Here is a 23,258-nt window from a genome sequence, read left to right as displayed (position 1 = left end):
ATGTGGGTCATCTAAGGTGCTTAGTAAGGCAGAATGCTCTCACCTGGATTAGACTCTTAAATCAACGTCTTGCCTCTTTCATAGACCCAACCCACTGTTCCTACAATGTTTGTATTTCACACATATTGTAGAGAACAACACATCTCATTCAAAGCCCTCTCTTAAAGACCAGACACGCTGTGGTTTCAAAATTCCTATTTCTCCTTTATTTTTCTAGCCACTGTTAGGTGAGATAAATCCTAACCCATTTGTTTAGGTAGCTGAAGATAGTGGCTGTAGATCTCACCTTTCACATCCTTGTTCCAGATATAACTAGCCTATTTCATGCCTTCTTTTTCTCATAGAAAGAACTGATTGTGTTTCCTAAACCACATGTGGTCTTCCTTTGAGCGGTAATGCGGTCCTCATGCCCAGCACACTTGTTCCATGTGATGCTCTGGGAGACTCTCCTTCAGGGATTCACAGAAGGGCTCCTTTGTTCATTGAACTGTTCAGACTACTGCTTCAGCACACCATTTTCCACCACAGCTCCTATCCCGGTGTACAGCAAAGGTTTTGCCATATTAACACAAGATGATCTTCCACAGCATTTGATTAATGTGTGATAGCTCTTTTACCTCTGAAGCAAAGGTGGGTACACAGTAGTGAAAACAGTCTTCCAGAGGGTCATGTTCAGGGCTGAACAACAATGATAAATGTTATGATGTAGTCCTTGCAGGAGATAGTGAGCACTTTAGTGATGACTTCCAGAAGATCTTAATGCTTTTTTTTCCCCCTGATTTTATACCAGGAAAGCTAAAACACACGATATTTAATGGATTGCCTTCTTATCCTCCAAGCCTCCAAGCCACGGGTTTGTACTCATAGGAATTCATTTCTGCCCATAATTTGACAGAATGTAGAAACATTATTATTATTATTATTATTAAACCAGAAATATTGATTTCTTTATATAAAAACATTGAGGTCTCTCCCAGTCTCATGATGAAGATGCCTCAACCACTGGTCATCTAGCAGAGGCAACAAGCCTGCCACGCTCAGGCTCCCTGCAGTATGTATCTGTCACACTACAACACAGCAATCCTTGTTCATTCTAAGCAATTTCTTTCACTCACCCAACAAAATCTCCTATATAAGTGGGATGGTGGGACATGCTGTTAAATGTTTATTACTGAAAATTTGAGGGAAACCACATGGATTTTCTAGACAAGACTTATGAAAACAAGTTGCAATAAATACTTTATAGCATCTCCCCACAGCACCCAAACATAGACTTCCTTTTTGTTCATGAAACATTTGCACAAACTGATGGGCAGAATATGTCTCTCGTTCTACACTGCAAATATCAATTCCTAGCTGTGCTCATATCCACCAGATGAAGAATTTTCCTGTTCCCAGAGCACATGAAAAATTAGCATTCAACACGCAGCAGAGATCAGCACTGCATGGAGCACATTTGCAGCATAAAGCAGAGAGAAATACTATGCTTCAAGTACAAGTTCCTTGTATTTTATTTCACTTATATTCCCATCCACTTTGGGAACATTTACTTTAATTGGCTTATTATTGTTGTTACTATTTTTGTACGTGTATGGTACTGTATTCAGTGGAAGCAGTTTTTTTTTCACATGGCCCGGTGCTATATAACATCAAGGTAGCTGACAGTTCCCAAGAAGAACGGAGAGAATCTGCAGTGTAAAAATGACACAGTGACAAAAGGGTTAAAAGATACTTTCATCTTCTCAGCGTCCAATTCTGTTAGGCCAAATAGTCAGAGGGATAAACTGCAGCAAGGACGGATCAGTTTAGGCATCTACAAAAATGAACAAAATCCCTCGCCCCCCAAAATGTATAATGACTTAAGGGACCTTCTATGCATTACCTGGAAGACAGAGAATTTCCCATCCCTTCAGATTTTTGGCTCACCTCTGATAGAAATGACAGACTCAGATCTTTCCTGGTGGAGGAGATGTGAATGAGATATTTTTCCCAAGATTTCAACCAACTCTGCATTTTCAGAGCAAGGGTTAGTTTTGCAAATACTTTGTTAATTCCGCATTTGCTTTTCTTGGCATAGGCAAGAAAATAAAGCCTTGTTAGGATGAAGATTTATAAATAAGATTAGGATCGGGCCTAATGTAGCAAAAGGGGATTCTAGTAGCTTTGCTATTTGACAGGTCCCATGCAACTTTCTTCCATATGTCAAGTAATGACAACAAAGAGTTTCCTGTTGGAAGAGCACTCTCAGGAAGTGCTGCTTGAAATAAACCTAAACAGAATAAATTGATTTTGTCATTCTCTTGGGGAAGGATGACGTCTTATAAACACTTTCTAATCACAGGCAATCGCTTTCACTTCTGTGTTCACATGTGCAGCAGTCTGCCTTTTACCTGAAGTTAACCATCTCCTGTCCCCCTCTGTCTGTTGTCTGCAGGTCCTTCAATGGAGTTAGCTGCCTTCGCAGTTTGCTAAAGATGAGTTCATACAGGTGTTACCTTGACCACATAGTTACCCATCTTTGTGCTCAAGCAGATTAAATGGGGTCCACCTGCCTGCATTATAATCACCATGAGTTGAGCAGGCTCTGTGGTGATAGGTTGATGGCTGGACTAGATAATCTTAGTGGTCTTTTCCAACCTTAACAATTCTGTGATTCTGTGATTTTGCTTGAGGTAAATAATCAATGTCAACATTGCCCTTTCTGCTAGTGGGCTGCAGGAATAACAAACTTCAGGATGGAGGATATAAACAGACAGCTGAAGGCAGTAATATTTTTGTTCAGATGAACAAGGTCTGGAAGAGATTGTCCAGTGAGATTCCCCAGGACATAAGGGCTATCTGGTGTCCCTTCTCTCTATCAGTTGTGAATCCTCTCTGGCCAATTGTGTAATGAAATATGAGCTGCATGCTCAAAAAATTGTTCAGTATAGGAAAGACTATGAGGAAATGTGATCTGACATGAGACTTCAGCCCTTAGAGTATGGAAATATCTCAAATCCTTTTTCAGAAAAGCAGAGTTATGGGACTTAAATGAAACAGCTGTCTACTTTCTGAGTTTGGCATTACACACGTGTAAAAATTTCTTTGACTTCAGCAGATTCTGGTTTGGCTCATCTCAGAAACCACCAGTAAAACCACTTCAAGTTAGAGCTGGAAGAAATCTTGAGGTTGCACGACATCCATAACCATACCTCAGTGCAGAATAGGGCTGGCTCTAAGATAGTCTTCCAAGATGATTGACTAGTGAAGGGGGTGGCAGAGCAATTCTTCATTTACCATTTTTCTGGCTTATGAGTCTTGCCATGTTTTCATAACCTGCATAATCAGTAGCAACTCTGGTCAAGAAGGCTGTTCAACACAAGGAGTCAAAACCCATGTGTATGAAAGCTTCCCAGGGAATGTGAACAACCAACAACTTGCCTGCCTGAATAGCAGATGCTATTTGCTGGCACACTGAGCTTATATGATCTGCATCATGACTGAGGTGATCAACAATAGGAAGAACCTGGAAGAGCCTTGAGACATATCACAAGTATGATTTACTACCCCATGTGTAATCCCTATTCAACATGCTGGAGGTCACCTTGAATATGGAGCCCATCTAGGTTTAACATGATCCTGAGCCCCAGGATCAGATGATGGACTGATCCCACTGCATCTAAAACACTGTGTCTCAGCAGAGAAATATGTTTGGAATGCACCGTCATTGTATTACAGATGGATGGGATTTTGCTGCAGGGCATACAATAAGCCCCTCAAAGATTTTGGCTGATTGACAGATCATGCCATAGAACTTTGCTTGGATTTCTTTTGGTGTGGCTGCACTGAGACAATTGTAACTAAAGCCAGCTGGCTTTAACTATATTTAGTGATATTTATTTGGATTTTGTTCCTCCTTTTATTTTATTTTTTTTTTTTTTCCTGTTTAATTCATATGGCTGTAAGAAATTTCTAATCTTGCACGAATAAGCAACAGTTGATGTTTATTGGCTAATAAGAAAAAAGAAATGAGTGAAAAGTGTGGCAAACCTAAATGAAAGGCACAGTATAGAAGTGAACTGGCTATACTCAATATTGCTGTCAAGATTCATTTGTTGTAGGGCTGCGATTGGAAACCTAAGCAGCTAATTGTCTTGCCTGCATGAGAGAAAGAGTGGGGTTAGCATTGATTCCTAGAGGGAATCTCAGTGTCCTGGCAGATCCTGAACGACCATCTAGTCCCAAAACAGGAACAATTATGTCTATACTCTTCCTGACAGCCATTTATTTAAACTCACCTTAAAGCTTTCCAGCAGACAAAAGTTTTCCATAACACCGATTCCTGCACACTGCATTCATCTTGACACAGTTTCTCCAAACATTTAAGCAGAAATATTGACTGTCCTGCAGTTTAAGCTCTTGGTTGTCACAGGCATTGAGTATTTTTGTATGCGCTGAAGTATTTTTTGACATGCTTAAAGGCTGTCAACTTTTTACATTGTTTTCCCCTGTTTCCACCCTTCTTTAGCCAAGACAACACCAGTTCGTTCATTCTGTCCCCATAGTTAATATTTCCTGGATTTATGCTTTGTGGCAGCTTGTAGAGGAATCTCCCCTTTGACTGCACACAAACAACAAACTTACTTTTGTGTCTCTGTTGGTCTGCCGACAGGATTCAATAGGCTTGTCTACAGGATTTGATAGGCCGCCATGTGGGTGAGATGGATGTGCTGCACAGCACGTGGCTCTCCTCACTTCACAAAAAAGAAAAGCTTGCCCCTTACCAACCAGTAATCATCAGATGATGATTTACACAACTGGAAGCCCCTTCCCTTCCTCCCTCCCTTTAAATCAACTTCTGAGCTAGTGTAGCAACAGGTCAGGTGCTCGTATGGTTCCTATTACTCTAGGGTCTGAGCAGCACCCATCACTTCATCTAACACGTTGCACGTGGTGTCCAGGGGCTGATGTTTTGTGAAACCATGAGCATTGCAGCTGATGAACCAGAAGGGAAAATCTGGTAGACTTTGTGTTTTATGGGAATGGGTAGAACAATACTGTCATCATATTGCACTTAATCTTTCTCTCTCGGAAGACCAGATGTGAATGAGGGTGATGTGCTGCTTTATTTCAGCCTGTGCAGCGCTGTTGTGAGTATGACCATTCTCACTGCAGTTGTCATTCAACCTAACAGAAGTGGGAATAAACCTCAATGAGACTTGGAAAATTCACCTGGCAGTCATTCCATCTGACTAGTTTATCCTTCTCACAACAGTTTTTCTCTGGTTTTGGTGGGTTTTTTTTGTTTGTTTTTTTTTTTGTTTTTTAAATTTTTTAATTTTATTTTCTATGCTATCTGTTGTGTATTATTGCTGCTAACACTGACTAAACAAAGTACGTGAATCTGAGGCACACGCAGTTGCAGGCTGTTCTCTTTCTATACAGATCTTTCTACCTCCTGGGGGTAGAGAACGCGATATAGCAGCGCCCACTTCCATGCAGTACTCCGCATTCGTTTCATTAGGTTTACCTTGCACGGTTAGTTGAACCTCAGAAAACAATCATCATTACTTACCTTCTTCTTAACCAGAAGAATGGTAGACAATTCTCCTCCATTCCTTCTGTGCCAGGAATTTCAGGACTATTGCCTCTATTCTGTACTCCTGGCAGAAAAATAAAGCATAAAATCCCTCTACTAAGTGAACAGAAATATTGACAGACAAACTTCAATTTTTTTTTTTTAATTGAAAATGTAATTAATGCTTTTAAATTGACTGAGGCATTCAAGGCCAGGTTGGATGGGGCCTTGGGAAGCCTGGTCTAGAATTAGATCTGGAGGTTGGTGGCCCTGAATGTGGCAGGGGGGTTAGGGCTTAAGGTCCCTTCCAACCCAAGTTGTTCTATGATTCTACAATTCTATAATTTGCACATATTTATGTATATGTATGTTCATAAGTGTAAATGTTTCCATGACATTTTGGATTTTGGAAATACTTTAAAACAGTCAAGTATATTGCTGGCTTATTAATGTCAACAAGTGTGAATCTCAGTTGTTCTTTCCAGGAACCATCCTCTTATATTTTAAGCAGTGAAATAGGCTCCCCAGGGAGACAGTTGAGTCACCATCCCTGGATGTGTTTAAAAACCATTTGGATGTGGTGCTCAGGGACATGATTTAGTGGTGGGTTGTTAGAGTTAAGGCAGTATGGTTGGGTTGTGGTTGGACTTGAGGACCTTGAAGGTCTTTTCCTACCTGAACAATTCTATTATTCTATCTTTCTATGTTATTTCCTTGCATTATGTTGTAAACCTCAGATATGACCAGCTTGGGCTACTAGGGATCCAGTGTCTCTTATACCATGAGCCAGAGTCCAAGACCTGATTGAATGATCGGTCTTAGAATACACATTTCTTTGGAATCTTTGAAAGGGATACCCAACATGTCTTCAACTGCTGTCAGGTGTTATTCACTGATTAAAAATATATATATATATACTTTTACTGGGGTCAAAGGCATTGTCTGTCATTGTGCTGGATGTAGGATTTCCCATGAACAATACATATTAGCTGCTTCTTTAATGGATTGACATGTCCTGTGGGTATCATAGCACAAAGAGAGACCAACCCATGACACCTTTTGTCCTTCTTCAGTACAGCATCATCTCTGGAATAATTCTTGGAGCAGAAAATGGGCGATATCAGGCTGATATCTGTTTTACGTTTTTCATTTATTTATATAGATTTTATTTTTACTGAGATCTGGGATGTTCTCAGTGGAGGTGGGGTGGGCTTGTCTGTTTTCATTTTCAGTTTTTGTCTGCTTTACTAGAAACATTTAGAATACTCTGTGTTGTAGGGGGAAGGTTTGACCATTAAGTGTATCCTACACAAAAAAATGCAATCCCATACACAGCAGGCATCCTTGGTATTGCTTTAAACAGAAAGTTAGAGGATTAAAAATTTTAAGACCACAACACCAATCGTGTTTTTCACATGTCTTTTAATAACCCAGTTATAGAATGCTTGCAATACATGATCTATGTATATTGTCTTCCCACTACAGATTAGTCATTTTGGTTTCATAGGCAAAGTCAGATGGACAGGCTTGGCAGATGTGTCTAGTCACTCTGAACAAGTGTATGAGGGTTATGGGGAAAGGAGAAATGAGTCTTGTGGTTGTACTCCCCTTGCAGAAGGATATTCATTAGTAGACCTTTTCTATGACCAACAGAGTCAATGGAAAAATCTTCAGTCTAAACACTCCAGAGATCATTGATATTACTGGCTTACCCAGTGAAAAATACATATAAAATAGAACTGACTCATGATACAGAGCTTTTCAGATCCCCAAAAGTTTGACTTTCCTACCTCATATGGTATCCACTGACTTTTACCTGTGTATCAGCTGGTCAACCATAGAGCTTGTTCAGTCTTTAATCATTAGATATTTGTTCAGATTGTATTCCAGCTTCTTCAGCCTGTATGTGGGGAATCTGTTAATTCAATTTTAAATAAATAAATAAATAAATAAATAAATAGGAAGAAAAGGGAAGAGTACACAGAAAAAGGGGAAAAAGGGTAGTTTATGTAAACCAATACAAATGTCAGCACCTATGCATGGTGGAAACCTGTATTAAAAATGTCTCAAGCTCCTTAAGAAATGTGTCAACAAAGAAGTAATAAACAAGGGGACCAGAGAACAGCTAAGGCAGGGAAAGAAATGTTGCTAGAAATACACTTGAAGGCAAATCCTGGGTATGAATGCTGTAGGGTTAGCCTGGGATCATATTCCCTGTTCACAGGCTGAAGTGTTACCTATGTAACACACTGATATAATTCCACAGTTCACATATATTTCAGCTCTTTTCACACCTTTGTGGCTTCTTCAGGCAAGCAGTGCCTGAGGATACTTGTCAGGATTTCGAGAGTGCAGAGCAGAGCCAGCCCTGGAGTCCTTCATCGCAGGGCATTCCGGGCATTCCTCCTCCAATCCTCACTATGTGGCCATTGTTCCCATGTTGTTGGTACAGATTAGGTTACAGCTCTTCATGGTGGGGGTTGAGTTTCACAGTCAGGCCAGAAATTCCAGGGCATGAAATAGAAAGCTGAGTATTTTGGGAACTAGCATTAATGTTACATGTGTGACATCACAAGAAAAGACTCCCTGTTCCCTTTTGATACCCCAACTATTTAGTAAAACAAATAACAACAAAAAAGAGTATTACCACCAATGAAACTGTTTACTCTTAACACATTGCTGCACAAGAGTATGTCCCCATCACAGGGGCTCTGTGCATAGAATAACATTCCTTCTTAGTATCTCATGTTGTGCTGATATATTCTGAATTGATACATTTTTATTTATATATCTTATATAATATTTCTACATGCTTTCATTCTCCATATTGGTAACTAGAAGTCTGGGATTGTGGTTTTTACTGAGGCCTCAAGACCTGGGAATCAAATGAAAAATCATAGACCACGTGACTCAAATTATAACCAAAAGTGGTTATAAGATGTAAAATATTTTAATCATTGCTGCAAAAGTTTCCTTTTTTCTTTGGTTATGGCCCAGAATTTAAGTTACTCTTAGAATAAAAAAAGAAATAGGATAATGAGTGGCAGGTCCTGATCATGAGTCTTTATGGTTCATTTGAAGCTGACAGTTCTCATCTCTAAGCAGAGTTTGGCCTATAGGAAATAGAAATGAGATAAGCTGAGTATGTCTATTTTTGGTGTTGTACAGAAAGTTCCAGCATAGTCCTGGCTTGCTGAAGGCTCTTTCCTGTGATGTGGGATTTCTGTCTTCATCTCATCACATCAAGGGACAACAAAAGCTCAGAGCTTCTCAAAGATGTACATGATTGCTATAGTTATGTACGTCCAGGAAACATCCTTTGATGGAGTCTATGTTTGGGTATTGATAATTATTGGGGTAGAGAAAACTCTGCAAAATTAATGTTCACTGTTGATTTAGGTACTCTGAAAGTGTTGAAACGGAGCTACAGGGATCGAATGTAGGAAACTAATAAAAAATAAAGAGTGTGTCTATCTAAAGGCAAAGAGAAAGGAAGGCAAGGTGACTTGTAGACACAGTGCGGAAGCAAGCTTGGCTTTCATGGTAATGCACCACTATTTGGTGTCCTCCTACAAGCAAACAGTTAATTTCAGGCCCCAGTGAGTCGTTCCCTTTTAAATTATTTTATGAGCTTGAGTCTTAATTACTTGAAGTGGGTAACAGTAGCTGGCTATGAGAGGTGACCTGCCATGGTGGTTCTTCTGTTGTAAGACAAAGGCACAGAGAGGAGTGAGATGCTACAGATGAAGGGTGAATTATTATCTTTGGTGCTCAGAGAAGTCTCCTGAGATGTCCTTTTCTGAGATGTTGTGGTGAATCTGGATAAATCCCTATACTTCTTCTCTATCCAAAACAAGACTCACTGTCATTTCCCTAATACAGAGGTAGATCCTGTGAATGCATTTCAGGTTTCTAGAAGCTTCAGTTTAATGGTCTCTGGGGTGGTTTTTCAGCTAGTGTCCCTGAAAACAGCACTGCACAGGAGAAAGGAAGAAATCCACCTTTGCCCATCCTTTGCCTTGCAGCTGTCTCTGATAGTGGTTTAGAAACAACTTGAAACACTCGGCTTTGAAATTTACAGCAGCCACACTGCAGTACAAGTGCGGACAGTAAAGGCAGTAAAAATAGTTGCAGTGCCATATGAGCTGCTGATCTCACCCAGCACCAAAAAGAGAGGGTAAAAGATCAGAAAGGAAGACAGCAAAATGCCACAGCTCCACTGAATCCAGTTGTGTACGTCTGGTTCTCCTCATAACAGGTTTTGTAAAGTTGAAAACTCAAAGTAATGATGAAACAGTTGTGGTGGGTGGAATTTCTGGATAACTCAGTTTCCATCTACCTCTTCTGCCCTCAGGATCCATTCTAGGATCTGCAAAGTCACCTTGAGAAGAAGAATTTACTTGCCCACTAAGTAACCAGTGATCAGAGTATGAGTGGAAACGTGCTGCCAACCTGTCAGTCTCTGAGGCTGATTAATTTACTCTGTCCCTGAGAAGACCATCAGTTGAATTGCTCATAGCCCATAAGTATCCAGAGTTCTCAGAATACCTATGGGCTGCTTAGCCACTGAGATAAAGGCAGAAAAGCTTGTGATGGATGGGGGCTGGTATAGACACATTCCCTTTAGATTCCCTTTTAAGGACTGCATTATTATTTTTCTTTACTAGAAGAAAACTGAAAATTGCAATATCCCTGTGAATGAAATGAGATGGATAATAAGAGTATGAAAATGTGGAATTTCCTCAGTTTAAACATCTGAAAGCTAAGCTTCCCGTCTGAACTGGTGCGACTTCCTTTGTTGATATATATAGAGATAGACAAGTCATGAAGGACACTCATACTACTTGTTTTAAAGAACAAAAGTTGGAATGAAATCACCATCTGGAAGTATTTCTTCAGTCTGAAGAAGAAAAGGTGCTCATCTAAAAGCTAGGCATGTATTTGATGCTAAAATTAAATGACATCACTGTTCCCTAATGTTTCTAACAGAAACTAGGTGATCTTCTGAAGAAAAGATATCTATTGTTTAAAAAAAGTGACTGATCATGAAGCATGAATAATAGCTGCTAATTCATACTATTAACTACCTCTCCTCTCCTCTCCTCTCCTCTCCTCTCCTCTCCTCCTTTTTATAATTTCTTTTTTAAAATGAACAGCAAACATATGTTCTCCTGATCCTAATAGTCAGAAAGTAACTGATGGTTACTGCCAGACAATCTACTATTCTGGTCCATATCCCCAGCTGGTATAAATCAGCATAGTTTCCTTGAAGTCAGTGGAACTCACTGATTTATAGCAGCTGAAGAGTAGGTCCAAAGGCAGGCATCTGCTTGTCTCTCAAGCTGATGTTCCTATTGGGAACAGCAGTAATATAGGTTGGATGATTCACCCAAGAAGAAGTGGGAGCAGCAGCTGTAATGTCAGGAAACAATCTTATTTTACCTTAATTTCCATCCTCTTCCACCTTTGCTTGCATCAGCTTCCCATTGGATACACACCCTTTCATTTTCCACTACATCCTTCTCTTTCCAAACAGACACAACCCACTCTGCAGCATCTTCTTGTCTTGTTTTAATCACTCAGGTCTTAAGGCACAAGTGCAAAAACTCTATAATTGACAAAAAAAAAACCAACTATGTTTAAAGTATCACTGCCATTTGAAAGAATCTGACTTACTGTTTATAACTTGTTTGTATTAGAGTACAGATGTTGAGTAGCATATGAGCAGATGTGGTTTAGGGCTTTCTTTCTTTGTCCAACAGCTGACAACACATCTGCTGGGCTGGGGACTGAAGAAGCAGAAAAATCATATTTTTGGTTGCAAATATTCTAAAAACACGTATCATCGGTTCTCTGGGGAAGACACTCAAGCTGTGGCCATCTTACAACTCTAAGGACAGCATTCTTTATTAGGAAGAGTTGCACAATCACTTTTGGTTGGAAAGAGAACATCCTTGACGTGCTCTCACTTAAAGATGTCTGGAGGGTTTCCATCAATAGTTGTTTTTCAAGAGAGAATTAAAGGTTAAGCTCAAAGATTTATTTTATTTTTATTTTGAATTGGGTGGAAAAAAATATAAAAAGCCTATACGAGGTTGAAGAGAAGTTAAGAAACCAAATGTCTGAAAATTGATGCTGTTTGGCCCTAAATAGTTTGGTTCTAACATTCCGCAAGAATATTTCATGAAAATTGTTAGCTTTTCTCCTCATTTTTCTCTGAAAAAAGAAATTTACATCAACTGAACAGTGTCCTCCATTTGGTCTGAGGAGGTGTGTGGCAAATTACTGTAAATGTAGCAAGACCTGAGGGGTGGGCTTATCAAGAGCAAGAAAATCATAAGGTGATGTAGTAGGTTTCCAAAATTTAAATTATGCATATTTTGGCCAAAATATTTCATTTTTATTTTATATATACATATCTTTTTTTCTTGTTCTAAATTTATTTTCTTATTCTGTGGGAAATTTCTTGGTGATCTTTGTTCTCTTTGAGGATGATCCCAGTCCATCTCTCAAGAGAAACTTACCATATCCCAACGATCAAGATAATTTTACAGAATTCACAGCCAGCCCATCCCCTTCTGTTGGACTCCAGGGCAACTCTGAAACTGCTTTCTGGCACTGAGATCTGCCACTAACATCTGCTGTGAGCACGACTGAAAAACTGAAGAGCACATTCCCCTCTCTTCAAATCCTATTAATAGGAAAAAGAATTTTTGGTCAAGGATTTAGGGTTTGGTTGTTTTTTTTTTTTGCAGCTGCTGGGACTCTAGGGATCTTCATGGAAGAGATGAATGGAGAATTTAGAGCAAGATTACTTGCTTTGATTTACAGAAAGATTTGCAGGGCATTGGAGTATATTTAATCCACACAATTGATCCAAGACCTCCACCCAGCAGTGGTCAGCCAAGCCTGTAGGTATTTAAAACTCATAAAATCTCCTTGCTTTGCCTTAGCATTGTATATTTAAACTAATATTTGCATACATATGTGTAGAAAGCACATAGATGAGGCTGTTGCCTTCCATTTTTGCTGCATTGCTGTGAGGAAGGAAAGGGATGTCTTGTGGTGAGAGAAATACCCTAATCTGTTAGGGCATTCAGGTCACTGATAGGCCTGTTTGTCCAGTGACCCAGTCCAACCATCCACTAAGCCACAACCTTTAAATCATTTTATCATGAACATATACCAAACATACTCTGGTAATCCCTATAGGACTGTACGATTCCTTAATTTTACAAGCTTTGGCTGAGGATCCAAACATGGTGATGCTTTCAGACATTATTCTGGGTCTTCTTTACTGTAGCCCTGCAGGTTTAATTAAGTAGAACCCTGAATTTCCTGGGTCTGTGCTGCCTACTGCAATGTTAAAAAAGAAATCTGTAGTGGGTGAACGTGAAGCTCTTCCCTGGTGTTTCTTCCAGAGGAAAGAATGTACTGTCCTCCAGATATTATTCAATTCAGTGCAGAAAAATAAGTAGAAAAGCCTTTTACAAGGCATGAAAACCATCCAGGATCTTATTTATTACTTAGCAGAAACATTTATATCTTACAAAGTTTGCAGAGATCACTTAGTCTGATCAGTGGGGTACCTCGATATTTTCTGCTCTTAGTTCTTATTTCTATTGGACAGAATAGGAGCAGAATGTGAATGAGAAATAGAAACTTAAAGGCAAACCTCTGCTCTAGGTCTTTGCAATGTGAAGGTAACCTCAGAAGGTTGAAGTCAACACTGGTAGGATTCATCTTATCTGTTTTGGGTGTTTGCAATGAAAATATCTCTACATGAGCTGGGTAGCTCTGCTTCATCCATGGTCCGTCCATGGTCAACAGGGAAGATGAACCACCTATCTGAATGGATGATAAAATGATGTCAGACACTTCTTTCTCAGGTGACTATGCAAAAATACGCATTGGGACTGTTGGGCTCCATCAGAGAGCTGTGGTGAACTGAAAAGAATTGGCAGAACCAGGTCTGTGTAAACCTTCTCGTGGAAAGAAATGCCTTCTCTATTACCACCTCCATGTGGGGGCTGGCCTCTTCTCTGAGATAAGAGCAATAGGACGAAAGAAATAATGTCCATAAGTTGTGCCAGGGGAGGTTCAGGTTGGATATTAGGAGGACTTTCTGCTCTGAAAGAGTGGTCGTGCATTGGCACAGGCTGCCCAGGGAAGTGATGGAGTCACCATCCCTGGAGGTGTTCAAGAACCACGGAGATGTGGCACTTAGGAACGTGGTCAGTGGGAATGGTGGGGGTGGGCTGGGGTTGCACTTGATCTTACAGCTCTTTTCCAACCTTAATGATTCTGTGATTCTATGTACCAGGATCTGGGGGCAGCGTGACAGGATGAAGCCCAAGCAGATCCATACACAGAAATGAAGAGTGAAGATAGGCAGGCACTGGGATTTCAAGCTCACTGTGAAGTCAGAGTAGATCTCCAAAAGGTTTGAATGGTGGATTATCAAGATGGCACAGAAACTCAGTAAAAGAGACATATAATTCAACAGATATCTGTTTGAAACACCAGCATATACTCCCCATTTCAAACACATTTGCTCTTTGGAAGGTAGCTGTCTTATTCTGGGGCTAAGAAAGAGAAGTCTATGCAATGGGGAAATGACTGGGTGAACTGGGGAAATGACTAAGCATGAACTCTTGATTTAGAAAAATAATGTACTTAAATACAAATCTGAAGACTGTTAATTCTGTTTGGCTTTGAAGGAGTTACTTAAATCAAAGTAAGGCTGAGATTAGGAAAAGCTTTTAATAGATACCCTTATCTTAGTTATTTTAATGGGAATTTGGCATTCAAGTCTTTAAAATGGTCTGGAAAATCTCAGCCATGAGGCTGTACTTACAGAGACACCCAATGCAACCCCAGAGTGTGTGTGTATGTGCATGTACATATTCCTACTTGGTAGATGCACTCTGCTTTTAGCAATGCTCATTCTTTTCTCCTTCCCAGGAAAAGAGCATTATGTGATCTGGGATATGAATTCTTCCCTGCACCAGCTGTTACGATGATGGTTGACCTCCCATACCACTCCATCCTCAAATCTAAATATAAGCCAGTGCTTGCCATTCAATGGGCAGTGTTACAACAAAGGCCAGGGGTTCCATCCAGCCTGAAAGAGAGACAGTCTGCAGCAGGTGAGCTGGGAAGGTGTCAGCAGAGCCCTGGGAGGTTTTAACCCATCGCTGGGCCCTGTACTGTAACCCAACCTCCTCAGTGCACATGTACATATGTGCACACCCGGACTAAAAATGCTTGAGCCGGTGCCAGCTAGCCCTAAAACCCCCAATCCCTTCTTCCATTTAAGTGCTAATTCATAACAATGCCCTATCGGATGGCTTTAAAATAGCCAGGCAAGTGTCTTGTCCTTTTATAGCAGTGGCCCCATTGTAAGCTCTGGCATGTGACAGGTCTGAGAGTGACACATCATGACTTCAAGAGACTGGACAGGGATAAAGACCTGTGTTCACTGGTGACTTTTCCTGCAGCAGCCACCTCCAGCCTGTCTGTCTCCTTCTCTTCTTTCCAAAAGCATCCCGCCAGCAAGCACCATGCCTCCGAAGAAGCCTGAACCTAAGAAGGCACCTGAACCCAAGAAGGAAGAACCCAAACCAGCACCTAAACCAGCAGAACCAGAGCCCAAAAAAGAGGTTGAATTTAACCCAGCTTCTATCAAAGTATGTATCTTTTAACACTGTAGGGGGAGGAAGCAGCCAGGGCTGGTGGGGCTTGGGTTGGTGGTGTTTCTGGTGTTGACGCAGTGTTTGATTTTGGGCAAAAAGTGAGCAGAAAAGATGATTGCCACAGGTGGAATCAATGCAAATTCCTTGAGGAATCTGCTAAATAGATAAGCTAAAAGCCAAATCTTGTTTGATCTAAGGATATCTAGACCTGTTTGACCCCTTTAATAACCAAAGTAGCAAATTTAGCTGCTTTGAGGTTTCACTGACCTTAATGGGCCTTAAAGCTTCTCTGTAGGGAATATTATAGGAAGATGCCAAGAAAGACGGACTATACTCAGGACTTGGCACTGATTAGTCAATGGCCAAGGCCACTTGGGGTGGGCTGAGATCATTCAGTGGACTCATTACTGTCCTTCTGCAATGCACCATGGTTGACATCACCAGCATGGAACTTCCTTAGAGTGAGCCAGGAGAAATTCCTGCAGTTTCCCAGAAAAGACCAATTGAATGATAAAGAAACATTGTGTTTGTGTATGTGTGTATTTTGGAAGGCAGAGAGAAACTCCATCAAAAAGAAAAGGTTTCCTGAATGTTCTGCTATTTTCAGAGTCCATCCCAGTGATACCTGACAAGACATGAGCCTGCTCCAACCTCTGTCTCTTTAGAGCAATCTCTGCCGATCTCAACTGGGATTGCTCAAGTCTTGCTCATGTGTGCTGAGACAAAATTAATGGCATTTCTGAAATGGGTTTTGAGAGAATTTGTGCCACTGTTCTTGTTCGTGTGAATCAGTCTCTCAGCTGCCTGTCTAAGATCATCACTGTCCTTGCAGTAAACCACCCCTTTGATGGGGAACTACCAACACTTAGGAAATGCTACAGGTTATGAAGCTGGGAAGTAGGGAATTCCAGTGAAATGAGGCTGGAGATCTGTTTTTCACTCAGATGCTTTTAAAACATGATAATGGTCTAATCAGCAGGTAAGTCAGTGTCAGTATTTTTTTTAAAGAAAATTTCCTACAAAGAGTGATGGTGAAAAAAAAAAGAAAAAGAAACACATTCCTCCAGAAATAGCAATAAAAAAAAGTGTCAAAAAAAATGGCATCTTGAGTTATAGAAATGAAACAGGCAAAGAAAATTCTGAAAATAACTAGTTCTCCCTTGTTCTTTCCACATCACACACATTCATAGGCAACATCAGAAATCTCTGTACCCATCTTTGGAAATGGCTTTAATATATGCTTTACACAGTAAATACCACACAGTATATGGACACTGCAAGGCATGGAAAGATTTTCTTTTGTAAAGCATTGTCCTTTAAGTTGCAGAAAAGAGAAGCTCTGAAGCACTTCACAGGTTTCATCCTTGTGCCAGGTGATGACTGCATAAAATGAGAATTATGTTGTTAATTAGTTTAAAACAACCAAATAAATTCCTCTTTCCTGCAAGAAATTGGAGAACTAACATCATGGAATCATAGAATCATAGAATGGCCTGGGTTGAAAAGGGCCACAGTGCTCATCCAGTTCCAACCCCCTGCTGTGTGCAGGGTCACCAACCAGCAGCCCAGGCTGCCCAGAGCCACATCCAGCCTGGCTTTGAATGTCTGCAGGGATGGGGCATCCACAGCCTCCTTGGGCAACCTGTTCCAGTGCGTCACCACCCTCTGGGTGAAAAACTTCCTCCTAAGATCCAACCTAAACCTCCCCTGTCTGAGTTTAAAATCATTCCCCCTTGTCCTACCACTATCCACTCTTGTAAACAGCCATTCCCCCTCCTGTTTATGTGGGAGACCAGTAACATGGGAGGTCTAGTGATCACCTGTGATTATGGTGAGCCACGAGAGACAAAACAAGACTAGATCATGACAATGAAAAGAAATCACAGAGCCCCAATGTCCTCCATAGACCAGCTGGGGTGAGGGATGGATATCTCTGGTACCCTGTGGTTCTGAGGACCCCACAGAAGGTCTCATGGGTGGCTCATGAACTGTGGGCTGTTATAACTGCATTGTCTCCTATAGCTGGGAATTCTAACCAGCGATTTTCTGCCTTAAATCAAAACAACCTTGCAAACCTTCCAGTTGAAATACTGGTGGAAAAAAAACAAACAAACAACCCACGAACAAACTATATCAAGAAGAATTCTCACTGCAAGGAATTCAGTTTTGGCCAGTGTTAGTCATGGCAGCAGTGCTGTGAGCAGGACTTTGCTGTGACCTTGGGCAAACAGTACATGAGGGTATCCATATATCTCTGTTACTGCCTCTGTACTTAACATTCCTGCATTGTAAAGAGAGGGAGGGGGGTAGCTGTGATAACTTCTTTTAGAGGGCATTCGTACCTTCAGTCAGGATACCATAACATTATGGTAATATGGTTCTGGGATACTGTGACACTGTGGTATGAAGGGCACCTAAGTCCAGTATAAAGTTGAGCTGCAACAATAATAATAATAAAATAGCATCACTCAAAGAAACAGACATGTATCTTTGTAGTCACAGTGACTGAAAAGTCATCAAATGCATTTTCAGCCAAGCTGGATCTGAAATTGATTCATGTCTGCATTTTTTTGAAACTACTCATCCTATACACTTACCCATCCAGATTATTATTTCTCCCTTCAGTGCAATTTGAAGTTATGAACTCTTCTAATGGTTTTTAAAGTACTAAAAAACATGCACTGAGTTTCTAAAAACCCCCTGATAATATCTCTTCGTCTTTGCAGAGAGTATCCCGTTATCTACTATATACGAAACAGGGAAGGCATTGACAGACAAACTATTTGGGCCTAGGGTAGTTTGTTTCCCAATACTCATAGCAATGGGAGATGATGTTCTCTAGAGATATTTTCCTGGGAATTTTTCAATTAAGTGTTTATAATCAGAAATATTTTTTTGTTAAAATTGAAGCCGTTCGCACGCAAGGGCTGGGTCTGGCAAATATACTGCTTCCTGTTCCATAAACCTAGCTCTGGTGGAGCTCAGGCCATCTGGTGTAGATCAGAATACCTCCCCAGATCATTGTACAACATTTGAAAGAATGCTTTAATGAGTTCTGAAATTCTCCCAGTTCTGCGTTCCAGGGTGAAACTGGTTCTTCTATTTTTTATGCTTCATGCATAAGATAATCTATAGCTAAAAGAACCAAACTCGTATCAAAACGAACTGTTGGAAATGATCAAAATGTATGCTTTAATTGGAACATCTTGAATTATTGATATCTGTTACATGGGATTTATTGTACAGTTGTATTACTGGAATTTGTTTCCATGGAGCAAAAAGCATTAAAACTACAATATTTCTGTGGAAGGAAAAATAATTATTATTACTTCTTCTTTTCTGATACAATATGTGGCCATAATAATGGTCCATCAACATGATTCTGCAATCCAGAGTCACAGAAGTTTTCCTGCTGCTTTTCTTACTGCTTCTTGGTCAAGATCAGGGCCTGAACTGGGATCTCAGTCATCCTGAATGTGAGTTACATCATTTTAAGTACGCAGAAATATTCCAGAGCTTTATTGTGAAGACTTTGACTTCTATACTTATATAGCCCTATAGGATCAGACCCCAAAGTTAAATTTTATGAAGTAGATTGTGTGCTATTTAATGTTGCTCGAAACTCAGAGAAAAGAGGTTTGATTTTTTGGTAGGTTGGTTGGATGGTTGGTTTTGGCTTTTTGTACTTTTTTCTTTCATCTCTTTGTTTCTCTGAAATAGTTTGGCTGTTCATGCTTTTTTAAGAAAGTATTTCAGTTTCCCTAAGCTTAGTTTGGAGAACAGATTTTCTTTAGGAGATTATGTAGCAAGGAGGTTGTCCTTTCTGTATTTCTTTCTTCATTCCCATCTGAAAGATCTCTTTTAGCAGAAGGGGGAAGTATTGCCAGAAATAAATTCTACTTTCCTGAAAAATAAGGACTGATGCAAAACAGGAGTCATCTTTCATTGACACAGAAAAGGGAAATGACCATTAGAAAGTGGATTGCTGACCCTAAACAGATCACTGACAACCAGCAGAGAAAAGCTCTCTGGGGGGTTGTTCTTTGTGTAGATGCTTGATGCCCATATCAGGATGATGGCAATTCATGAAGGAGGGGATGAGGCAGGTATTTAGGTTCCGACATTTCAGCTCCTAAAATTAGCAGAAGTTGACGTGTACCCAATGTCCTGGGTATAAAAAGGTCATGCAGAGACAGCTGGTCTATGTGGGGACCTGGAAGGGACACAGTTTGCCATACGCAATTATACCTCATAATCACATTTTCCTGTGCCGGTACTTGATGCGCTTATCGTAGCAGCATGCACTGATACTGGTGCCTGGGGAAAAAACAGAACTTATTTTTGTGGAGCACTGTGATCTTGGGGCCCTGTGAAGCCTGTTCTCCTTGAGAAGCCCTGGAGGGCTTCAGAACATCTGCAGGAACCCTCAGAAATAAAGGCTTTTTCTGCATGAAGAGATGAAAGGGCTTCCCACGGGGAAAACAGGCAAACACATCCTGCTTCAGCAATGAAAGCCCTGCTAGGTGAGATTGTCAGAGATCAGTTGTCAGAGGAATTTGTTTTGGGCTAAAGTAACTGCATTGACTGTATTTCAGGGTAGCATGAATGTGGGAGAAATTTATGAACTAACAGTAGGCATAAGTGTGAGAGGTGCTTTGAGATGAGAGAAATTAAAAGAAAAAGCAGAAGCTACTTGTGTTTTATTGCTGTGCACGAGGAAGAAAAAGAAGACTAAAAAATGTTATTACTAAATTAATTCGGTTCATGGGAGTAAAGAATGTCTGAATCTAAGTATGAGTGATGGCAAGTATTTTATCTGGATGCGTGATGGAAACAGCATGAGGGTACGTTTGTAGTCAGTGGCAGGAGTGCATGGTTCTTTGCAACACAGACCCTTGGAAAGCATAATACAATAAGACTTGCATAGGAAAGAGGTGACCTTTTCTGCCTCATTTCTTGGGACAAATGTGATTCAAATCTCAGCATAATGATGAACCCCTTTGCTCTGGTGCAGAGGAAACAGAAGTGGGAAGCATTCATTGGCACAATTAATCAGTTTACTCTAATTTACACCAGGAAAGTTATGTCAACAGCTCATCAGGTAGAATGTGGCACAAAGCTGTCCCCACCATACCCACAGATCACATCCCTCAGTGCCACATCTCCATGGTTCTGAAACACCTCCAGGGATGGTGACCCCAACACCTCCCTGGGCAGCCTGTGCCAATGTATCACCAGTCTTTTAGAGCAGAAATTTTTCCTAATATTCAACACATCAGTGGGATGATTTCTACTAGTCTCTGAGTAAATGATGCTCCAAGACATATTGAAGGCATCCAATTATTAAGAACATGTTTAATTCAGGAGAAAGTCTGTCTGGATTCTCCTTGCACCACATCCAGCTTGAAATAATAAATAGTGCAGTGTTTCAGTAAGACATGGTGGAGATGCAGGTCTTTGCCCACTTTACAACCTTCCAGGGTGTTATAAGACCTCAGCAAGAATTTGGACAAGTCTTCCTGGAGAATGAAGTGGGAGCTTTTTACGCATATATTCTGGAGCCTCCAAGATCAGACTTCAAGTCAGCTGTACTTGGCCACCACATGGGTTCAACCACCCAACACCCTCTCATCTTTCTCTCTCTCCAACTTACGTTTCCTCTTGGTTTCATTCCTCGCAGGTGTTACATGTTCCCATTGTCATCACCACTGTTGTTCTTGGCCCACAGTGTATTTCAGTAGAAACACTTTTAGAAAGCAATTTCCCTCCTGTGCTCACATATTTGAAAGTTTCTGAAGTGGGCAGTCACCTGCCAGGCTAAACTTAGTCCATGCTGGGCCTCTTCCACTCCCAGCGGTTTCTTCCTGTGCTTGAAAGCACAGGGAAATTTGAGCAGGCAGTCTTGAAGAGGCCCCAGGCAAAAACAACTGAAAGTTTAGTAAAGACAAAAGACCCCATTGCAAACTCATGGAAATCAGAGAGAATTTTTTTACTTTTCAGTTCTTATAGGATTTACCTCTGACTCACCACTCTTGCTGTGAGCCGTTGCTCCTACAAGGTGTGACAACTTCAGTAAGTTTATCAGGATTTATTTCTAATTTAGTGTGTTGCAAATGCCTCTTAGTGCTCAAAAATTGCATTGATATGGCACAGTATATTCAGATGCAGATTGTTGAACTCCTCTAATTCCAGAGGAAGATTTTGGATGGATGGATGGATGGATGGATGGATGGATGGATGGATGGATGGATGGATGGATGGGAAGCAGGGAGGAAGGAAGAAAGGAAGGAAGGAAGGAAGGAAGGAAGGAAGGAAGGAAAGTAGGGAGGAAGGGAGAGGGGAGAGGGACCGAGGGAAAGAATGAGAAGAAAAAGAAAATTCACTTGCTATGTCTCAGTCACCTACAGGTTAGATATATGAGACTCAGCAAATATCTTCAGGTTCCCAGTAAAGATAAGCAAGTACTTTCAAAAGTTTGTTCATTTCACCCTAAGATGAGAGTCTTAGGTGGATCAGATAAGATGGTGGTAGAGAAGAGAGCCCATTGAATTTCAGGGACCATGATCTGGTTGCAGCAGAAGAGCCCTACTAGCTTCTTTCCATGCTCCAGCTTACAAGAACTGCAAACATTTAGTACTCACCAGTAGAGCACTGCCAGAGCTGAGCTGTACCTGGATGCAAGCCAGTAGAACTGTGTGGTGTGTATAACACCATATGGCTCAAAAGATACGAGTTTCTACTAGTTTGGGGATTTTTCCATGATACAGGCATTGGCTGCTGAATGTTAGTGCCCGTGGCACTAGTCTAGAAGAAATGTTGGACCTACTCCAAATTCTTGTCTCTGGGCTGCCTGTGAAAGAGAACAGATCCTCAGGATCCCAAATTTGAGCTATTTTTATCATGTCTGAAAGAAAATCCTACAACCTTCCCATTCACCATCCCCATGAAACTGTGGGGAATCAAACTTCAGTGACCAACAGTCCTTCCTAGGAGAGATCTGAGCTGAGGATTGCAGCTTATATTGGGCAGCAGTTCCTTCAGGTGGGAGCTGGAAGGGGATCCTCCTCCTGGAGTGGTTCCTCTCCAAATCTGGGACATCTGAGGTTCATAGCTGAGCACCTCCCTTAATAAATGGTGCTTTCTCACACTCTATCATGACCCTGTTGTGTAAAGGGAAGCTCAAAGATGTGATCTTGCAGACTGCACACATGATCATATGCAAGGAGATACGAAGGATGCTGTCAGGGCTGTCAGCACAGTCTTTGTCCCCTTTCCTGAACTTCTTCAGCTGTGACGGTCAGTTGGTTTCAGCTCCCAAAGGTTTTTTCTCAAGAATTCATGGCTGAGGTGCCCTGCCATGGTGTTGGATATTAGAGATTTTCATTTTTATTTTTCAGAAAGTGTGGCAGTGATTTGTCATAGGCTGCCAGAGACGTGGTGGAATCACCATCCCCGGAGTTGTTCAAGGAGGTTTGGCATGGAGGGACGTGGTATGGTGGGGATGGGTTGGGCTTGGACTTGGTGACCTTAGAGGTCTTTTCCAACCTGAACAATCCTATGATTCTACAAAATCTTCTTATAATGTTTATATTTATTATGTTCCATTAGTAGATTGCTTCAGCATTCCTGGATGGACCCCATAGGTAAGCTTAGCTAGAATGTTATGCTGCCATAGCACGCTTCTAAAGACAACTCTGCTCCCTTATTCTCTTTATTTATTTATCACAGTCTGTGTCATTCTGAAAGCATGGGACATGCTCAGCCAGGCTGGCTGCTGTGGGGCAGTTTTAAATAGCAGAGAGAGCACCTTTCTCCCTCCTGTCCTTCCCTTTGGAGCAGCTGGTCTGGGCTGACATGAATTTGGCAGCTTGTTCTGCAGAAGTGCATCAGTGTCTGAAAGGGTAAAGGGTATTTCAAGGTTAGGAAACAATTTACAGCCCTGACCTGGTGAAATGTGACATTGCATGAGGGGTGTGGGATGACTCCAGTTGCTGGGACTGGGAACA

At 41.0% G+C, this 23,258-nt stretch overlaps 1 protein-coding gene across 1 annotated transcript in view; it reads left to right on the top strand.

Annotated features, from left to right (window-relative positions):
• The first annotated feature begins 15,026 nt into the window (after positions 1-15,026).
• MYL3 (myosin light chain 3) overlaps positions 15,027-23,258 on the top strand; it is a 33,706-nt gene continuing 25,474 nt past the window's right edge. The window contains exon 1 of the mRNA XM_015852988.1: positions 15,027-15,246. Coding sequence (XP_015708474.1) covers positions 15,121-15,246 — 126 coding nt within the window. The 5' untranslated portion in view covers positions 15,027-15,120. The remainder of the gene's footprint in view (positions 15,247-23,258) is intronic.

Source organism: Coturnix japonica, chromosome 2, assembly GCF_001577835.2.
Source record: "Coturnix japonica isolate 7356 chromosome 2, Coturnix japonica 2.1, whole genome shotgun sequence".
NCBI lineage: Eukaryota > Metazoa > Chordata > Aves > Galliformes > Phasianidae > Coturnix > Coturnix japonica.
The sequence above is the reverse complement of the archived record's forward strand: the minus strand, read 5'-3'. Positions and strand labels throughout refer to the sequence as shown.